Below are 22193 nucleotides of genomic sequence, written 5' to 3'. Positions count from 1 at the left end.
TTTATCGGCCTTCTTTTAAAATATATAGAATACCTGTTTTGAGTAAAATTCATTCTATTGGTCTATATATTTCAAATATATTCTGTAAATAAGTCCAAAATGGGTTTTCTATTGAAAGATTGGAAGACCTTCTGTTTGAGTTGTCTTCCTTATCATGTGTGTGATATAGAGAACGCTCCATAATTCCCCTGTAAAACAAGACCTACTTATAGATGATCATAAATATAAGTAATTTTATTGATAGAAGACATTAGGAACGGGATAAAATGTCCCTTTATAGATAATATCTTCTATAGAAAAAAATGGCCGTCCATGGGGATGCTAATAAAAAGATCTTTAGATCTTTGAAAAATAATAAGTAGGCACATATTTTATAATCATGTATTTAATTGGCAACTAAAACTTTACGTACTAACGTTATGTCTATTTTTACACAAATAAGGCCTAAAACTCAAATCCCTCTAAGTTAGGAGAACAAATATTTATAATTTACAAAGAAAAGTTTTTGCTTTAAACTAACAACTTTAAGATATTTTAATTTTCAAGTTATGTCCATTTAAAGCTTTTTTGTTACTTCATAGGATTATAAAAGCTTTAATACTTTTAAATATCTAAAAAATTAAAAAAAAAATCCAATATCTTCTTCGATTCAAATAAATATATTTTAATTTTTTTTTTTTATTTTCAAATGAGAACTACGGTGTCTTATATATAGAGAGAGGGTTGTGATGGAGTGTCTTGGATTCAAATATTTTGAAAAAAAATATTCGAAATAAAACAAAAAATGTCATTACGATGTAGTTAGAATCATAACAAGAAACAACACGCATTTGATTTATCAACGAAATAACGAATTGGTTTTGTTATTATTATTAATATTATTATTATTCTTTTTTTTTTTTTTTTGTATTTTGTTTTTGATATTTTTTCAGTTTAATATTTTTTTTTTCAACAGGCTCTCAAACGCACTAGAAAATCTAAACTACCTGGTGGTGGTGGTGACGTTGTAATGGTGGTTGTGGTCAAAGTGATGGTGAAGTAACGTGTGGTGAGCAAAAGAAGATGAAATTTAAAATTGCGATGGAAATGAATTACTTTATCCAAAATCATCTTAAAATAATATAAAGTAATGTTCCATTGTGGGCAAATTAAATGGTTGATCCTTGTCCTTAACACAAGTTGAGATTGTCGAAATAAGATGACAAAAATGCACATGCTTTTGGAAATTTCTTGAAATTTTATTTGATAGCGAAATAGGAAATTATTTCTATAATAAAATATATAATATAAAATTTGAAATTATATAAAATCATTGATGTGTGGGTTCATTCCATGTCAAATCGAAGGGAAACTATCTAAAAAAAATTATGTGGAGCGCTTTTTATTCTAGGTGGAACTTTCATTAGACAAAATATGTTATGTCAAAAATCCAGTTAATGAGAGCGAAATGAGAGGGATAGAGATATTTACACAGTTGTGTATTGAGGTAAACTAAATATTACAAGAAAAAATATGAAACAATTTACTTGAAAAATCTTACACCTAACAACTTTTCCTAGAAAAAGGTTGGCAACCCCATTTCGCTTTTTATAGCCTTCACCTTGCAAAGGAGGGTATATTAAGTTTGTTAATCCGTTTGTAACATCCCTAAATATTCGACGTCGATCCCATAAAGTATATATATACAAACGGATTGACAAACTTAATATAGCCCACATTATTGGACGTAGAGCTTAAAAATTTTACAGAACAATTTTTTTGTGTCTAGGATGGTTGGTATTGAAATAATAACGGTACCTTCCGATATTCGGTATTTTGATTATTTTTTTTTTGACATTTCTCCACGGATTTGTCGAAAAATTGGTATTTGTTGGTCATAATGGGTTCAGGATCCGGTGGCAAAACATGGTATGTATAAGTTCACGTTTTCGTATAGCACCCACATAATGGTACCTCCGGATATTCAGTATTTTGATGATTTTTGTTTCATTTCTCCACGGATTTGTCTAAAAATTGGTATTTGAGTTCATAATGGGTTCTAGCTTCGGTGGCAGAACATTGAAAACATAGGTCAACGTTTTCCTTTAGCGCAAATATAACGATACCCACCGATATTCGGTATTTTGATAATCCTAGTGACATTTACCAACGAAATTGTTTCAAATTTGGTATTTAAGAAGATTTGGTAGATGACAATCCTTAAAGTATAAAATTGGCTGTGGAAGTTCCCGTTTTGGTATGGCCCCCATACAACGGCCTCACCAACTTTTTTCCAAAGTTTAACAGTTTTATTCAAACGGTCTTACTGGTATTATAGCTTTATATGGAACACGTTTGAATTCAGATACTTTTACATAAAAATGTTTTCTTTACCCAGAGGTGAAGGGTATTAAAAGTTAAACTCCGCTGGACTTAATGTTTTTTTTTTTTACTTTTTATTATACCAGTCACAACAATTACTAAACTTCTGAGCCGTGAGGCAACAAGGCGGCGTTATTTCTCTAATGTCTTTTCTTCCATTTGTTTAGAACATTTGCCCCTGGGACAAGGTGGTTGGTCACACCAACAGAATGATCGGGCTCCAATAATTATTCGCACCTTCTCCACGAGTAATAATCCAATTATCAGTAATAATATTCAGTAATGTGTTCAGTGTTTCAGATCTATTTTGCTTATCCAATTTCACATTTATGTGTTCATCCAAATAACATTGCGGGTTTCTTGTTTATTAATAGAAAAAAACTTATTTATTTATGTTCCAATGAACTTGTCTTGTCTGGTCTAAACAAATAGAGTTTTTTCTTCCACAGATGCTTCGTCTCATTACAGTGCAGGTGCTCTTTTCCCACTCTCCCTTGTGTGATTGTTGATGTTCTTGCTCTATTTATATTTATGCTAGTGAACACTGAACACACCCCACACAAACACTGTTCCTTGATATTCTTTCCCTTTTTTACTCTCTTTCGATTATCGATTAGCAATACGATATCGGTTTTCTACAGTAAGCAAAACAGAGAAAGAGACTAACAAAGACGAAAGAATATCAAGGAACAGTGTTTGTGTGGGGTATGTTCAGTGTTCACTAGCATCCACAATGGGAGTAGAAAATAAAAAATTTTTAACGAAGTTTGTTTGAAATGAAATCGGGTTGGATGGAATTTGAAATGGATCGTTGTTGTAATATTTTGGTGAAATATACGTGGAATATAAGAAAAGTTATGATGGATAGTGTTGAAGTTATATTTCGATGATGTTATCAGTGAGTATAGTTAGATAGACATCTTAACTGACTGGTTTGTTGGTTGTTTTTATTATTTTTTTCTTTTTTAAATGCTCTACATTACAAAGAACCAAACAAAATCAAGGGTAACAGACTAATGTCGAAAGAAATTTTTACTTTAAGTCCATAAAACAAAATCAACAATCGAAAAAAATAATAAAAAAAATAAGAATTAAGAGTTGGTGCTAAAACACAATAAGAAAAATAATTAATGTATTAAAGAGAGAAAGGAATGGAGGGTGGTGGTTGGGGAAGGATGGCTAAATCATAATCCATAATAAGCATAAATTTGAAAGGAAGTTTGTTACAAAATTTTTGAAATTAATTTCGAAAATAAATACAAATAATGTTAAATATGAATTTTTAAGAAATGGGATATACAAACGAGGACAAAAATAGGGAAACAAAACCAATGAACTCCGTGAGTAATAAAGAGAAAATATAACAACGTGATGGATGAGAGTTGTTGGTTGTTGTTTTTTTACAAATGGGTTTTTTTAAGAGAAAAATATGCAAAAGAATACTTAGGATTGTATTGAAATTTAATATTAAGTATGAATCATGTTAGTAATGATTTTGAAATGATTGTATATTGTTTTGGGTTTTATTTTCAGTTCGTTTTTTTAGTTTTTAGTTTTTGTTTTTTTTTAATTTTTATGTTTTTTTCTTAATTAAGTTTTGTTTATTTTAGACTACCTCTTTCCGTGTTCTCTTTTTAGTTCGCCGCCATATTTATTGCCACTACCAACAAGTTCAATAATTTCCGGTATACTGCTGGCAAACATTGCCTAGAATATTCGATTTGATTTCATTCGTTTTGTGATATATATTTATTAATTATTTAATTATCAATATTATTTTTTTAAATATAAAATGCATTTGTCAAAAAAAATATTATTGTATAAGAGCGTAAGAAAAAAAAACATAATACACACAAAGGGATGATTGGTTATTAGTAAAAATATCCCAAATAATTTTCTTTGGGGGGGTTGATTAAAATTTAAACTTTCAGTTATTAAAAATATATAAAAATAAATAAAATATGATAAGATCGATTGAAACCGCTTATAATTCTGCTACCCAACACCATTCAAATTAAAAAAATAAAAATAAAAATTGTTTTCTATAAATAAAAGGACTTTAATACGTCTTCTAAAGCCAGAAGATAGGAAAATGGACCGAAGATCTTCATCAGGACATTTTTATATAGAAAATATTCAACAGGGATAAAAATATATTTTTTTATTTAAAGAAGACCTGTTGAAGATCATCTAGAAATAGGAAAACTTTTGGAAAGTGTTTTATGGTAGAAGAACTTTAATTAGTCTTCTATAGGATAAAGGTATTTTGACCCAATTGTGGAGGAGGTACCAGAAGGAGTGGGCCGATATGTCCCATCTTTACATCAGCCCGTATGTTGCTAGAAATATTGAGACATGTAAAGTTTGATGAGAATCGGATAGTCATATCCTATTTTAAAAGCGATTTGGTTTTTCAAAATTTTGACCCATTTGTGGGCAAGGTACCAGAAGGATTGGTCCGCTATATCCCATCCTCACACCAGATCTTGTGTCGGTAGAAATATTGATATGTGTAAAGTTTGATGAGAATTTAATTCTCATTTTAAATTAAAAGAGGGTTTTTTGTTTTTTTTTTAACAATTTTGACCCATTTACGGGGGAGGTCCCAGTAGGGGTAGTCCGTTATATCCCATCTTCTTAGTACGCATTTTAAGAGAGTTTTGGTTGTTCAGAAATTTGACACCTTTATGGGGAAGGTCCCAGTAGGGGTGGTCCGTTATATCCCATCTTCAAACCAGATCTTGTGTTGCTAGAAATATTGGCATGTGTGAAGTTTGATGCGAATCGGGTGTTTATTTCTCGATTTAAGAGCGTTTTGGTTTTTTAAAACTTTTACCCCTTTGAGGGGGAGGTACCAGAAGGGGTGGTCCGCTATATCCCATCTTTACACCAGATCTTGTACTGATCGAAATATTGGGATGTGTGAAATTTGATGAGAATCAGGAACTTAGTTCGCATTTTAAGAGAGTTTTGGTTGTTCAGAAATTTGACACCTTTGTGGAGGAGGTACCGAAGGGGTGGTCCGATTTATTTAATTCTCTCACCAGGTCGTGTGTTGGTAGAAATATTGAGATGTGTCAAGTTTGATGAGAATCGGTTGCTTATCTCCGATTTTAAGAACGTCTTTGGTCATTCCAAATTTTGACCCCTTTGTGGGGGAGGTACCAGAAGGGATGGTCCGCTATATCCCATCTTTACATCAGATCTTGTACTGATCGAAATATTGGGATGTGTGAAATTTGATGAGAATCGGGAACTTAGTACGCATTTTAATAGAGTTTTGGTTGTTCAGAAATTTGACACCTTTGTGGGGGAGGTATCAGAAGGGATTGTCCGATTTATTCCATTTTCTCACCAGATCGTGTGTTGGTAGAAATATTGAGATGTGTCAAGTTTGATGAGAATCGGATTCTTATTTCCGATTTTAAGATCGTTTTGATTATTCAAAAATTTGACCTCTTTGTGGGGGAGGTACCAGAAGGGGTGGTCCGTTATATTCCATTTTCTTACCAGATCGTGTGTTGGTAGAAATATTGAGATGTGTCAAGTTTGATGAGAATCGGATGTTTATTTTTCGTTTTTAGAAGGTTGTGGTTATTCAAAATTGTTACCCCTTTGAGGGAGAGGTACCAGAAGGGGTGGTCCGATTTATTCCATTTTCTCACCAGATCGTGTGTTGGTAGAAATATTGAGATGTGTCAAGTTTCATGAGAATCGGATGTTTATTTTTCGTTTTAAGAAAGTTTTGGTTATTCCAAATTTTGACCCCTTTGTGGGGTAGGTACCGAAAGGGGTGATCCGCTATATCCCTTCTTCACACCAGACCTTTTGTCTGTAAAAATATAGAGAAGTGTAAAGTTTGATGAGGATCGGGTGTCTAATACGAATTTTTGAGCGTTTTTGGTTATTCCAAATTTTGACCCCTTTGTGGGGGAGGTACCAAAAGGAGGATAGGTCTCATCTTCACAACAGGTCTTGTGTTGGTAAAAATATTAACATATATGAAATTTAATGAGAATATGAGAGAAAATTAGCATTTTGTGAGTGTTATAATTATTCAAACTTTTGACCCCTTTGTGGGGGAGGTACCAGAAGGAGTGGTCCGTTACATACCATGTTCACACCAAATCTTGTGTTAGTAGAAATATTGGTATGTATGAAGATTGATGAGAATTGCTCTAAAATTTTCGATTTTAAGGACATTTTGATTATACCATATTTTGACCCCCTTTTGGGGGAGGTACCCTTTCCACATGCGGTTTACGGATACCACCCCTTCCATGTGTCTTCTATGACTATAAGACCTTTAATATATTTACTATTTACAGTAACGTATCACCAGATTCTGGAATTCAAATGAAGAGCTCGGACTTTTCAAAATGATTTGATTGGCTTTTTAATTGCTTTTATTTATCAAAACTAAAATCTCCCGATCTACTACCCCTAAAATGGGGTTTGAAATTTAACTATTAGAGAATGGTGTTGGATATTTAATACTTAATTAAAGAACTAGATCTGTAATTAAAGAACTAGATCTGTATGTTAGCAACAGGTCTAAAACAATCCCTAAAAATTATCTATATGTACAGTGGCTCACAGAGTTTTGGGTCTGGTCATAATTTTCAACGAAACCCAAAAAAAAACTTAAAAAAATTTGAATTTTAAAATATAAATAGATCTAAAAAATCCCTAAAAATTATCTATATATACAGTGGCTCACATAGTTTTGGGTGAGGTCATAATTTTCAACGAAACCCAAAAAAAACTTTAAAAAAAAATATTAATTTCAAAATATAATACCATATGAAAACAGGGCCTCTACATACAACCATGGAGCCACAATAATCTAAAAAATCCCTAAAAATCATCTATATATACTGTGGCTTACATAGTTTTGGATCAGGTCATAATTTTTAAAGAAACCCAAAATAGGATATAAATCTAAAAAATAAAAAATAAATTTTCAAAATATAATACCATAAGAAAATAGGGCCTCTACAAACAATCATGGAGCCACAATAGATCTAAAAAAATCCCTAAAAATTAACTATATGTACAGTGGCTCACATAGTTTTGGGTCAGATGATAATTTTCAACGAAACCCAAAAAAAAAACTTAAAAAAATAAAATATATGAATTTTAAAAGTTAATACCATAAGAAAATAGGGGCTATATATTAAACCTTGGAGCCACTGTACATACATTTATCTTTCTTAACCAGGGACGTACACATGAAAGCATTTGCAAACCATTACGGTAGGGGAAAAAATAATAATGTTACCTTGTAAATTTAAGAAAAAAGTCAATAAAATAGCCTTTTTGAAGGGGATCGGTAGCCCACCCTGAGTACGTCCCTGTCCCTATCTATATTTTAATTGATAATAAATTTGTTAACACATTTGAATTATTTCAATTGTTAATTGGCATATTTTTGCTCTCAACAAGAAAAACAACATAATGGGAACGCTTCATTTTTTTTATTTTGTTGTTGTTATCTTATGTTAAGCTATTAAACACATATGCAGCCGCCAGCATTTCATGCAAATTAAAGGAACAAAAAGTTAAAAAAAAATAATAACATGTTTAGTTTTGTTTCCTCGTAACACATGAAAATGAAATCCTATTCTGGCAATTTTGAGTTATCAAAATTGGAAAAAAAAAATGCTGGACCTGGTATACACTGAGAGGCGAAAACGGGGAATTTTTTTTCAAAATTGGAAATTTTTAGAATATTTTAAAGAAAAAAAAATTAGGTCAACGCAATATTTCATAAAATAATACATGACTGTATGTGGAAACATGCAAAAAATTTGAAAAGTCAAAACAGGGGTATGGCTGGTCGGGGGGCGTTCTATACTGGCAGAGTGATAACAACAATGTGGATGAGTAATATTTTAATTTTTTTTTTTTTTTTTTTTTTTGAAATTTAAATGATTTTTCTCTCTAAAAAATATAATGGCAGAAGAGTGTAACTAAAAACTAAAAATTTCAAAAAAAAAAAAAAATCTCAAAACGAAACGAAAAAAAATGGAAGAAAAATTGGGTGCATTGAAAAAAAAAACAATTTCCGTTAAAGTTTTTCAAATCTATGGCAGTTCAAAGTGAAAGAAGAGGAAGAAGAAGTTGAAATTGTGATGGAAAATGAAAACTTGAAATATTTTTTTTTTTTTTTTTTTTGCAAATGATTTAAACTGATATTTTGGTGGAGACCCTATTTTGGAAAAAAAAAAATAAATCAGAACTGTAATCATCAACAACTAAACGTATTGGTCAGCAAAACTAAAATCTAAGAAATGTTTATTTAAATATTATTATTAATTTTTTGTATTTTGTTTTTTTTTTTTTTATATAATAAAATAGTTCTACTTTCATTCACACAATCGAATAAATAAGTTATGGTACAAATATTTTGTTTTTTTTTTTGTGAATATTCAATTCACATAACCTCAAAGAAAAAAAAAAACACGAACAGCAGTTGATTGATGTGGGTTAGTTTTAAACCTTTTTTTCTTTTTTTATCACAAAATATTTCAATTATTATTAACCTTCATCCTAACCTCAAACTTTGGGCTAAAAATAACTTATTATAGATATTTAAACATAACCTAATTTTTTGGCAGCAGCTTTGTTCTTTTTTTTCTCACAGAACCCTTTTGTGTCTTCTACACAAACATAACTTCTTACATAATAAATATTATTTATTTTTTCAATATAAAATATTTAAATTTATAAATCTCACATAAAAAAGAAAGGCCAACTTACCAAACCAACGAGCAGAAAGAACACCAGGAATGTTCTTCCCAAGACAGTCTCACAGTATACATCACCATACCCTACTGTTGACATGGTAACAATTAGAAAATAGACACAGGTCCAATAGGATAAACGGTGTGCATTATTAAAATCCAGCGGATCGCCAGAATTTTCCAGCTAAATTTTAAGTAAATGCAAGAATTGTTTTTTGTTGTTGTATTCGATTTTTGTTTTTCAAATTACATAACATTTCTATGAAACACATAAAAGGAAGACACATACATTTACATACGTATGGGTGTGCATGTATGTTGGTCTTCCGAATATTTTGTTTTTCTTATCTTATTGGACTTTTATTGGTTATGGGGAAGCCATGGGACATTTTCAATTTTGTGGCATTAAAGAAGTGAGGCACAATCGAGTTCTGGCTTAGCCAAGCAAAATTGAAAATGTTCCGCTTCGAAGTAATTATAATAAAAATATATAAAAATAAATAAATAAATAATAATAATAATAATAATAATAATAATAATAATAATAATAATAATAATAATAACAATAATAATAATAATAACAATAAAATTATGTTCAATATTAAGAAAAACTGGGAACATAAACCAAATGGTCGGTAATCTCAAAAACCCCAAATTTTATAAAATAGAAACAATCCTTTCCCAAGGTGCTATATCCTATACCACTACATCGATCAATATGCCAGACACTGAGAAAAGTATTAAAATGTAAATTACTCTATTGCAGTGCAGGCCTCTCCCACATATGCTACACATGTATGAACTCATGTTTATACCTCCACATCGAAATAACTGCCGACATTCGGTATTTTGATAATCTTATCCACATTTTTCAACGGAATTGTCTGAAATTCTACACAAGGAGTTCTCGTTGAGTACTCTACCCCTTGGAAGAGAATTGTCTATATAGGTCCACGATATCGTATAGCTCTCATACAATGGTGCCACCGATATTGGGTATGATTTTAGCCATGATTTGATGATAATTTTAGCCACATTTTTCAATGGAATTGGCTTAAAATCCACACAAGGAGTTCCTTTTGAGTACTTTACCCCCCGAAAGAGGATTGTGTTTATATAGGTCCACGATATCGTATATCCCTCATATAACTGTACCTCCCGATATTCGGTATTTTGATTATTTTAGCCAATTTTTTCAATGGAATAGTCTGAAAATCCACACAAGGAGTTCTCTCTGAGTACTGGAAGAGAATTGTCTATATAGGTCTACGTTTTAGTATAGCACCCATATAACGCTAGCCCGAGATATTCGGTATTTCCAGGATTTCGTGACATTATTTACCAAAATCGCGTCAAATTTCGTGTTTGAAGTTCGTAATGGGTACTACAATCTATGACGGAAAATTGTCAATGCAGGTCCACGCTATAGTAGAACACCCATACAACGGTACCTTTATTCGGTATTTTGATAACATTAGAGACATTATTCACCGGAATTGTTTCGAATTTCGTATTTGAAGTTCGGAATCGCTACTCCCGCCTATGACAGAAAATTACTTATCCAGCACCATGTCTTCGTATAGCCCCTATATAAGGGTTTTTATTTGAGCCGTATTTTCGACGGATTTCTTTCCGAATGTTGGAGGGTATAAAAAGTTCGGCCCGGTCGAACTTAGCTGCTTTTTTACTTTTTTTTTTAATCGCAGCCTTATAGGGCAAAATTGGCCGTATTGAGCCTATTTTTCGTCCCAAACCCTATTTTTCGTCGCGCTAAATAAGTTTCATGAAATTTGGATTCAAGGTAGCTGGTTGGTGCGTACACTAATATTTGAAAGAAGTGTTAAATTTTATCGAAACTTGGCACTTAGTTTTATGTCCACTTTACTGTCCAATTCTTCTGTTCAAAAACATGTTAAAAAGTATGCCGACATATATATACCCTCCGTCATATGGTAGGACCTAAGTAAGCTTTTTATACCCTTAGCCATAAGGCTTGAGAGGGTATATATAATTTGATACGGCCAAAATGTACCTCATCGAAATAAAGTTTTTAGACCCAAGGTCTCTTTGGACCAAATCCGTTTCGTTTAGCGATGTCCGATCGTCCGTCTATCTGTCTGTGTGGCTGGTGCTGCGCACCATAGCTCCCGAAGGCAATATCCAATTTAGTCCAAACTTGGTACATCGTAATATTATTATCAAACTTAGATCGAATTCGGTCCACTCCTTCTGATACCTCCCCCGCAAAAGGTCAAAATTTCAAAGAAAATAAGTTTGCTCATAGCATGAGAAAGGATCATTCGATCCTGTGCAAACCTTGCAAATGCCAATATTTTACTCAGTGTTAGGTCAGGTGCGAAAATGGACAATATCGGTTCACTCCATCAAGTGCCTCCCCCACAAAGGGTCAACATTTTAAATTTTTTTCTTATAAAATGTGATGTCCGATTGTCTTCAAATTTCACACATCCTAATATTTTAATAAACCCAAAGTCTGGTGTTAAGATGGAATATATCGATCTACTCCTTCTGGTACCTCCCCCACAAAAGGTGGAAATTTTGTAAATCCATTCAGCTTATAAAACGCGAAATTAACATTCGATTCCATTAAGACTTGGCACATCTGAATTTTCTATCAACACAGAATCTGTTATAAAGACGGTAAAGATTGGACCATTCCTTCTGGTAACTCCCCCACAAAGGCTCAAAATTGTGAATATTCATGAAGCTCATAAAAAGTGAAATCAACATCCGATTCAATTCCAGATTTGGTGCATCAAAATATTTCCATCACCACATCTTTTATAAATATGGTAGAGATCGGACCATTTCCTTTGCTACCTTTCCCACATAGGTTTCAATATCAAATATTTTTGCTAACTCAAGATCTGTTGTGAAGATGATATATATCTGCGAACCCCTTTTGGTACCTCACCCACAAAAGGTCACAATTTCCAATGCTTGACTACAAATCTGAGATTAATATGGAATTTATGATTTCGCATAAAAGTGGATATAAATGTTCGATTTTTTTGTAATTTAGCCCATACCAATATATTTATCTGTATTAGATGTAGTATGAAAATGGAATACTCTGGTCCGTTATATCTGGACCTCATGCATATTTCCACATTTTCCAAAAATTTTCATATATCTCATATAAAGTATAAGAAGTAGAAGAAGTAGTCGATATAGTCAAATCTTGCACGATGTAATATTTATATCAGATACGAACTGGTCAATATTGGCCAACTGCTTTGGAACCTGTCCCATAAAAGGGCTGGGGGGTATACATCTGTCGAAAAAAAAACGACATCAATGTTATTTGGAAACATCTCTAGTTTAGTAAAAACTCTCGGATTTATTTAATTTTTTCCAGAATTAGACATTTTTTACAATGATTCCGGAAAAGCATTTTTTCCTTTGGAGACGGTTTAGACCCGGACCTAGTAAAGCGATATGGACAATATTTTAGTTCGCGTACCCAGATCAGAAAATCCGAATGCCAGACCAAAGACCGTCTACTTAATGAACAGAATGTAATGAACATAATCGGCTCGTACGAGTTCAAAGACGCATATCTCTGGATCCAAGAAAGATAATAACACATATTGTACGATTTTGAAAAGCTCGTAGCGTCAACAATAATTTGACTCAAATTTTGTGGACTCTTTTAATGTGGCCTTTTTAGATTTTTGGGAAATTTTTAAAAAAAAATCGGAGTCCAAAATTTTTATACAACTCCGAAACCTTTTTGAATAACTTCAACAACAGACCACTTGTGGGAAGGTATTTTCAATAAGTATCAAATGATACCTATATCTTAGACCCGGAATTTCGAATCAAATATCCGGGTATCTGGTTCAGTTCCTCAAGAAAAAATACTTTCCCGGAATCAAGGTCCAAATACCTACCTCTGGAAGAAAATTGAAAATTGTTTTTACTAATCTAGAGTTAAGCCGTTATTTGGCACAAGAGGTACAAATGCCTTCGTCAATTTTGGTGTAAATCGATTCCTCCCATATATCAGTTCTCTCCAATTCCAAGTGATAACTGTTCTAAGTTCATACCAGGCACTGAAAAATTTTCTTTGTTGGTATGATCTATTGCACAAAAATTCGAAATATAAACGGTTATTTCTTACGGTTGGCTCTACTAACTATGCATTTGGGTGTAGGATATCATCTAGTCGACTTTGACCTTTTTTTGCTGGTTCTAATTTTAGTTGTTAGAGACTAAAAAGGAACCTAATGTCATTTGCTTTTAAAGGATAGTCGAAGTAGTTGTATAGGATATAATTAGCTAGGATAAATAATTTTTTTAATTATTTAATTTTTTAAATAAAATTCAAAATTTTTAGATTAAGATTTTCCGTTCCCAGTTTTATATGAATATAAAAAATAAAAAAAATATTCAATCAAAATTACATTTATAATAGATATATATATTTTTTTAATTTCATACATACCAGATGTATAATACCGGCTGCTGTCAACCATACCGATATGAAAATCGACACCAACTGGGCCAAACGGATTGAGCTGGATGTTTTTAAAACATTCAAATATTGCAATATATCCGGTACAGTCATAAGACGCAATGCTCGAAGAAATCGAAGACCTGCATGTGGTGTTCAGTATATTTTTGTTTCATTGTCGCGTAGTTGTATCAAGAGGGGTGGGGGGCGGGATGGGATTGGGATTGGGTAGGATTTGGGGTGTGGCATTTTAGTGGTGGTGGGTGGACAGTGAGTTAGTGTAAGTGTGTGGTGGGGTGTTGGATTTTGAGTCGTATTTACGTTGACGTCGCAGTTTCGAGTGTTATGTCGTTTAATTGTGAAAAGCATTATCATTACAATCATGCATTTCGATCAAGCAGACAAATTCGTAAATTCGTTTCGTTTGTTTTTTTCATTGCGTTTTGGTGGTTGGGATCATGGAAATCAGAAAAAAAAGAAGAGATAATATAATAAAAATAGAACAAAAAAAGAACAAGAAACCAAATAAAAGATTAAAAAAAAACAGACATTTTTGTGTTAATATTTTCCGGATTCAGCGAAGTAGTAGAAGAAGAAATATTTTAAAGTCGTTAAAGAGAGGACAGAGAAAAATGGTGATAGAGAGGACAGACGTTTAACAAAAAAACATACACGCACACAGACACATAGTTCATATCATTTTCACACTCTCTCACACACCCATACAAACAGAAAGGAAACTAACGGAAAAAAGAAAATTTTGAAATCTTACCGATCCATGTTCGATCTAAATATATTGATACAAAGGACGGGGGTATTGTAAAATAATCTACAAAACTGTACATTTCTAACATAAACCAAAGTTTATCGGACGCCGCTATGAACTGAAAGATATGAAGATAAAAAAAGAAAGAAAAAACAAGAGATTTTCAAATTAAATAAAAATGAAAAATTCAGTTAAAATTCGTTACGGCGACATTTATCATCTCGACCATTTCAGTTGTTTGTTTGGTTAAATACATACAAATTGTTTAATAATAACAATAATAAAAATATTAATAATATTAAAGGATAACAATAATTAAAAATAATAATTTTAAATTAAATATAAGTAGCATTGTGTTTTGTAAATGATTGACTCCGTTGAGACATTTCTTAAAGGGAATTAAAGGAAACAAAATTATTTGAAACGCCTTAAGGTATGCTATAAAAATGGTTAACATGGTTAATGGTTTTCATTTGTTATTACACAACAACAATACTCCCCCAGCCACAATTTTTGCCGGGCTCTCAAATTTCCCTTTAAAAAATACCTCAACAAACTTGATAATTTAATAAATAAATAAATTAGTAAAAATAATTAAAAAATAGATATAATAAAAAAATTGTGATACCAAAAAAAAAAAAATAATTATCCAATGTGTGTTTAAAACCAATTGTCAGCAACTTACTCGTATAAAAAAGTAAACCATGAAAAATATATTGAATGCAAGATCGATTTGTTGAGTAATGTTAGTACTCCATGGCTGACATCTTTCGACTTCTTCGTTAGATGCATCAACAAAGTATATAATGAGCGAAGCAATACTAAGTATAAATACAAGAACGACCTGGAAAGAAAAATCGAAGGAAACATATTAAAAAGATGTTAATTATTTGAGATATTTTAAACAAAAAAAATCAAAAAGTTACTTGATGGAGTGGACCGATATTGTCCATTTTCTCAGTCATATGGCTAGAGAGGGTATATATCATTTGATACGACCAAAACGTGTTTTAGACCTTTGGACCAAATCCGTTTCAGGACATTTGGAGTCGATCTATCTCTTTATACTGGCTGGTGCGTACGATAGCTCTCGAAGGGAGTATCTGATTTGATCCAAATTTGGTACATAGTAATATTATTATCAAACTTAGATCGAGCCCGGAGATGGGCAATATCGGTCCACTTCTTCTGATACCGACCCCACAAATTTTCCAAGAAAATAATTTACTGCACAGAAATAGAAAGGATGATCCGATTTTGCTCCACCTTTGCAAGCCCAAACATTTGCGTCAGTGCTCGGTCATGTGATGACCCCACAGAGGGTCATCATTTTGAATAATCATAACTCTTATGAAATGTGATGTAAGCGCCCGATCATTAAATTACACATATAACAATATTTTTTTATTAAAACAAGGTCTGGTGTGAAGATGGAATATTTCGGTCTACTCCTTCTGGTACCTACCCCACAAAGAGTCAACATTTCGAATATTCTTACACATAAAACACGAAATTAATATCCGGTTCCGTTAAGATTTCGCACATCTCAATATTTCCATCAATAAAAGATCCGTTATAAAGATGGTAGAGTTCATTCCATTCCTTCTGGTACCTCCCCAAAAATAGTCAAAATTTGAATATTCATGAAGCTAATAAGACATGAGAGTAACATCTGATTCCATTCAGACTTGGCACAGCTCAATATTTTGAATAACCAAAACGTCCGGTTCTCTTAATATTTCACACATTCCATTATTTCTACTAACACAAGATCTGTTGTAAAGATGGCATGTATCTGTCCACTCCTTCTGGTAACTCCCCCACAAAGGGTAAAAATTTTGAATATTCATGAAGCTCATAAAACGCGAAATTAACATCCGCTTCCATTCTGACTTGGCACATCTTAATATTTCCAATAACACAGGATCTGCTATAAAGGCGGTAGATATCGGACCATTCCTTCTGGTACCTCCCCCACCAAGGGTCAAAATTTTGAATAACCAAAACGATCATAAAATCGGAAATAAGCATCAGGTTCTCTTCATAGTTCGCACATCGCAATATTTTTACTAACCCAAGGTCTGGTGTAAAGATGAGATATATCGGTTCACTCCTTATGGTACCTCTCCCACAAGGGTCAAAATTTTGAACATTCATGAAGCTCATAAAAAGTGAAATAAACATCCGATTCCATACAGACTTCGTATATATCAATACTTCCATCAACATAAGATCTTTTATAAAGATGGTAGAGATCGGAGTATTTCTTCTGGTACCCGCCCTACAGAGTGTCAAAGTTGTGAATAACCGAAACGACCATAAAATCCGAAATAAGCATCCGGTTCTCTTCAAATTACACACATCAAAACAATTTTATATATCGGAATTATCGGTTCACTCCCTCTGTTACCTAACCTCACAAAAGGTCAAAATTTTGAGTACCCATGAAGCTCATATAGCGGGAGATTAACATTCGATTCCATTTAGACTTGGTACATCTCAATATTTCCATCAACACAAAATGTGTTATAAAGAAGTTAGAGATCGGAGCATTTCTTCTGGTGTTGATGCAAATATTAGGACTTGCAATGTTGCAGCAAAATCGAATTATCCTTTCAATTTCTGTGCAAAAAAAAATATTTTTTTTTTTTTTTGAAAATTTCGACCTTTTGTGGGGAAGATACCAGCAGAAGTGGATCGAAATATCCCATCTTTACACCTGACCTTGTGTTAATAAAAATATTGTGATGTGCGAAATATGAAGAGAATCGGATGCTTATTTCAGATTTTATAATCGTTTTGGTTATTCAAAACTTTGACCGTTTGTGGGGAAGTGCCAGAAGAAATGGTCCGATTTCTACCATCATTATAACAGATCTTGTGTTAAATAAAAACATTGAAATGTTCCAAGTCTGAATCGGATCGGATGTTATTTTCGCGTTTCACTAGTTTCATTGATATTCATAATGTTCACCCTTTGTACCAGAATGAGTACACCGATATTGTCTATCTCCAAGTAGTAACATTTTAGAACATTTTCTAAATTTAAGTTACGAATTTCCAAGAACCCTTTAGCGCATCTATCCTACACTCCATCAGTGACTCTCATTCCAATTTTCAAAATGCCAGCTCCATCGGTTCATCATAAATTCCAATTTGTAGCAAATTTAGTACCATCTATTACACATGAGTACGAATTTCCAAAAATTCCTACATATCCCAATTCCAAATTTTTGGATTCCGCCCTTGTGTGTTCGCCCAAATACAAATTGTACTTCATTTAGTATACTTTAGTGCATATAAGTACACATTTCCAAAACTACCTACATACCCCAATCCTACACTCCGAAATTGTACCAAATACAGTACCATTTAGTACCTTTCGTACAAAAACTTCCTCCATATCCTAATCCTACACTCCGCCAGTAATGTTAATTTCAAATTTCAGAATTCCAGCTCCATCCGTTCCGTACCTCCTTACATCGACTGTACTCCTCAACCTCGATTCCCGTTGCTAATTCAGTTTTTAGCTCTAACCGTGTTACGAAATAGTACCAAATGTAGCAATTTTAATACTTTTCGATTTAAGTCATAGGCGTGGATTTTTAAAGAATATTTTTGCCTTTTAAGGCCTTTGCCATTTAAGGCATAGGCGTAGATTTTTTAAAGAATATTTTTCAAGGGCCATTTAAGGCATAGGCGTGGATTTTTTAAAGAATATTTTTGCCATTTAAGGCCTATGCCATTTAAGGCATAGGCGTAGATTTTTTAAAGAATATTTTTCAAGGGCCACTTAAGTCATAGGCGTGGATTTTTTAAAGAATATCTTTTAAGGACCGTTTAAGTCATAGCCGCATAAAATGTCTTTTAGAATCTATCAAAATATTATCTTCTCATTCCAGATTTGCTCACTAACAACCTCCATTCAATCAATTCATTTGTAATCCTCATGTAAATACCCCTCCTTTCCCTATTTTCCCTATTTTCCTGAATGTTGTCGAACATGAATCAGATTAGACAAAATTAGTTGGATACAAGTGCTACAAGTTGTAGTTGCTGTTGTTGTTGTTGTTGTTGCTACACTTAATACAGTTGTATCTTGCAATTTATCGTTACTTCAAGAATCTATTGATTTTTTTCCTTCAACTCTTCTCCCCCATTTATTTGTCGCCATTGGACATTGTCGCCCCTTTCCATGTCCCATCGCTTGCAACTTGTCATCCTCTGCTGTCTCACCTTTCAATGTCTAAACAACTGTCGTTGGTTACTTTGATTTTTTTCTGCTGCTGTTCGTTTTTATAGGTCATCCATTCATCGTTTATCGTTTTTTCGTTCGTTCATTCGCTCCAGCTCTCCATCCAGCCAAGTTAATGTGATTGTACGACGACATCGGAAAAATGCCTGGCTACTACTGAGATTGGAGCGCATTTTATTGTCTGTGTTATACGGTTATGGGTCCTTGTTTACGATGGCAGTTTGTTTGCCGGTTGGTTGGTTGGTTGGTTGACTTGTAGTTTAGATTCGGAAGAAAATTCGATGTAGGTTGAAGGTTGTTTGGGGGGGGGGTTAGCAGAAGAGGTGCTGATGATGGTGGAGCTAGAACTTTCTCGGCTTGTCTGGCTGAGTCTATTTCAGTCAATCGATAAATTACAGTAGCCGTAGTAACAGTTGATGATGGTGGTGTGCTGCAGAACAGAATGTGGCAACAAAGACATATGGATAAATTGCTACAAAACATAATGACGTTATTTGCGCCCTTTTCAAATACCTATTGCTTTTGGTTTTTTTTGTCGTCATTGATGTTGTTGTTGTTATTGCATGCCATTAAATGATAGAGAGAGAGAGAAAAAGTTCTGCTTTCACTGATAGTGTTTTTTTCTGTAAATTGCGGATAATGGAAAAACGATTTCCAATAACACGCTGTTTGCAAAAGGGAGTTATAAAATTTAAGTTGGAATGAAAAAGACGTTACGTTATTAAATTTAACAAAATAAATTTATTTTGAATAATAAATTCGGTCGTATGTACCAATTTGGGTAGGTATTCCACATTCGTGTGAAGATATGTATCTAAATTTTGACCAATCTCGACAAAATTTTGCAGGGATATATGTAAGCTGTATCTGGTATCTTGTATCGATTAAAAAAAAATAATAATTAAAAAAAATACAATTGTCCTAAAAAGTCCATGATTCAAAATAAAAAAACAAAACAACAAAACAAGTTGTAAAGAATCGCCGACTTGTTTCACAAGTTATGACAGATATAAGTACTGGAAATTATAACCCTTTGTGGTGATGAGTTACCAGAAGAGGTACGCAGATATATATCATCTTCACAACAGATTTTGCATTGGCAAAAATATTTGGATGTTTGAAATTTGAAGAGAGTTAGAGGCTTATTTCGCGTTTTTTTAGCTTTGTTTTTCAAAAATTTTAACTCTTTGTGGGTGAGGTATCAGAAAGAGTGGACCGATATATCCGATATATTCACAGCAGATCTTGTGTTAGTAAAAATAATGGGATATGTTAAATATGAAGAGAATCGGATGCTTATTTGGGATTTTATGATCGTTTTGGTTATTCAAAACTTTGACCCTTTGTGGGGGAGGTACCAGAAAGAATGGTCCGATCTCTATCATCTTTATAACAGATCTTGTGTTGCTGGAAATATTGAGATTTGCCAAGTCTTAATGGAATCGGATGTTAAATTCGTGTTTTATGAGCTTCGTGAATATTCAAAATTTTGACCCTTTGTGAGGGATGTACCAGAAGGAGTGGATCGATATTGCCCATCTCCGAACTCGATCTAAGTTTGACAAAAATATTACGATGTACCATGTTTGGAGCAAATCGGATGCTCCCTTCGTGCGCACCATCCAGCCAGACAGAAAGACAGACGGATGGGCATGGCTAAATCGACTCGAAATGTCCTGAAACGGATTTGGTCTAAAACTATTATTTCGACTAGGCACGTTTTGACCTCTCTAGCCATATGGCTGAGGCTATAAAAAGGTTTGATTTTAATTTACGACTGCTGTCCTGTTGGACTTTTAAAGAATAATTTAAAAAAAAATATACAAATTTAGTCCGGAAATTGTAAAAAGTTACGATTTTGGTCCTGTATATCCTTTAAAAGAAATTTTATACAAAATCCACTTGACAGTTAAAAACCTGTTAAAAGCATTTTAAAAATTTTCATGAATTCTATTTGGGAAGGCTCTTAAAAAATCAAGGATTTTTGTCCTGAGAGTCTCATAAAAACTTATCCAAAGAAACTAGATTTTTGGCAAGGGAGTCTTCGAAAAATATTTCTTAAAATCTTAGAATATTAGTAGTAATGCACACAATAATTGGGGTTAATCGGAAGGTATAATACGTAATTAATGATTTTCGAAAAAAATACTCGACCTTCTATGGGAAGGTAACCGAAGAAAAATAAATATTTTTACAATTGTAAAAGGCCTGACTAACATTTCAGGAAAAGATAAAATTCCATAGTTAGACCCCTTACATTGGTTTCAAGATTCAAGATTTTTTTAAAGGTTGGCCATTTGTGTGGGATTATCAAAAACTGTGAAAATGTTGGGATGTCCGATGTTTGAAAAAAAAATCGGAGAAAGATATTTTGAGCTTAATTTCCAACTATGGTTCATAGATGGCGCGAATATTATGATATTTTGCCATAATCTGATTTTCAGGTCCATCAGGTGATTTTCAGAAGCTGCTATTTTTATATGTGCACATTTGTCCGTTATAAATTTTCCAAAGAGAGCATTGCGGCCTTCTCTCTTAAATTGAAGATTTTTATATAGCTCGATCTTAAATTTTCCCGATTTAAATTAAATTTCACGCCTTCTAAGTTTATGATTTTTAAATCGACTTCCTTTAAAATTTCCGCATTTTATGACCATGTAATGCATGTAAATGCGACATAGCCTGACATTTGGCATTTCCAATAAATAGACATTGTCTCTGGTCATTACTGTGTAACTAATTAACCTGCTATTTTTGTGGAGAGGGGAGAGGATGAGAGAGGAAAGAGAAAACGAAGGGTAGTAGTTTACATTCTTACTGAGCCAGTAATTATTTGCAGGTAAATAGATGGCGGCACAACGATGGCATTTAATTAAATGTCATGGAGTTGATGACTAATGCCAATTTAATGAAAAAATGTGTAATGCGGCAATTGTGAACAGGACATGGGCTTTGGATTGAATTTTCAATCATTTTCGAGAAGGGGAGATATTTTTTGTGTAAAATTTAATTTAAATGTAATTTTTGCAAAAATATTACCCTCCAACTGAAAGTATTTAAATAGCGGATGATGATGTTGAAATATACCAAAAAAAACAAGTTAAAAGATATCAGTCGATTTTGCCGACAGATGTATATCCTCAGTCAATGTTCGATTATTTAAATATATTTTGACTTCTGTTATGATTATTCAAATTGTTGACCCTTTATGGAATAGGTTCCATTTCGTATCGGACCTAAATAAATATGATATAAATATTGCGACGTGCCAAATTTGGACTATATCGCCACTTTCTTCACTTTGTATGAGATTTTGAATAATTTTTAGAAAATATTAAAATGTGCGTGAGGTATCAGATATAGTCGACCGAAGTATTTCATTTCCATAAAATATTGGTATAGGCAAATTTACAAGAAAATCGAACATTTATATCCATTTTTATGCGAAATATTAAATTCCATATTTATCTCTGGTTTCTGGTTGAGAGAAATATTTTATGCGGGAGGTACCAGAATGAGTGGACTGATACATCACATCTTCACAGCAGATGTTGTGTTAGTAAATATAATGAGATCTATGAAATATAA

At 32.8% G+C, this 22193-nt stretch overlaps 1 protein-coding gene across 34 annotated transcripts in view; it reads right to left on the bottom strand.

Moving 5' to 3' along the window:
* Positions 1 to 22193, bottom strand: part of LOC131806527 (calcium-activated potassium channel slowpoke) — a 157544-nt gene that overhangs the window by 118993 nt on the left and 16358 nt on the right. For 23 of the 34 annotated variants that reach the window (XM_059130669.1, XM_059130666.1, XM_059130676.1 and 20 more), the window contains exons 3-7: positions 15036 to 15194; positions 14357 to 14468; positions 13576 to 13727; positions 9124 to 9291; positions 3977 to 4068 (exon numbers count right to left, since the gene is read on the bottom strand). In XM_059130669.1, the coding sequence (XP_058986652.1) occupies positions 3977 to 4068; positions 9124 to 9291; positions 13576 to 13727; positions 14357 to 14468; positions 15036 to 15194 (683 nt within the window). The remainder of the gene's footprint in view (positions 1 to 3976; positions 4069 to 9123; positions 9292 to 13575; positions 13728 to 14356; positions 14469 to 15035; positions 15195 to 22193) is intronic. The other 11 variants (XM_059130674.1, XM_059130673.1, XM_059130667.1 and 8 more) reach the window with 1 other exon arrangement.

This window comes from Musca domestica, unplaced genomic scaffold (genome assembly GCF_030504385.1).
Source record: "Musca domestica strain aabys unplaced genomic scaffold, Musca_domestica.polishedcontigs.V.1.1 79, whole genome shotgun sequence".
Lineage (NCBI taxonomy): Eukaryota > Metazoa > Arthropoda > Insecta > Diptera > Muscidae > Musca > Musca domestica.
Note: the sequence above shows the minus strand (reverse complement) of the source record. Positions and strands in the feature narration are given on the sequence as shown.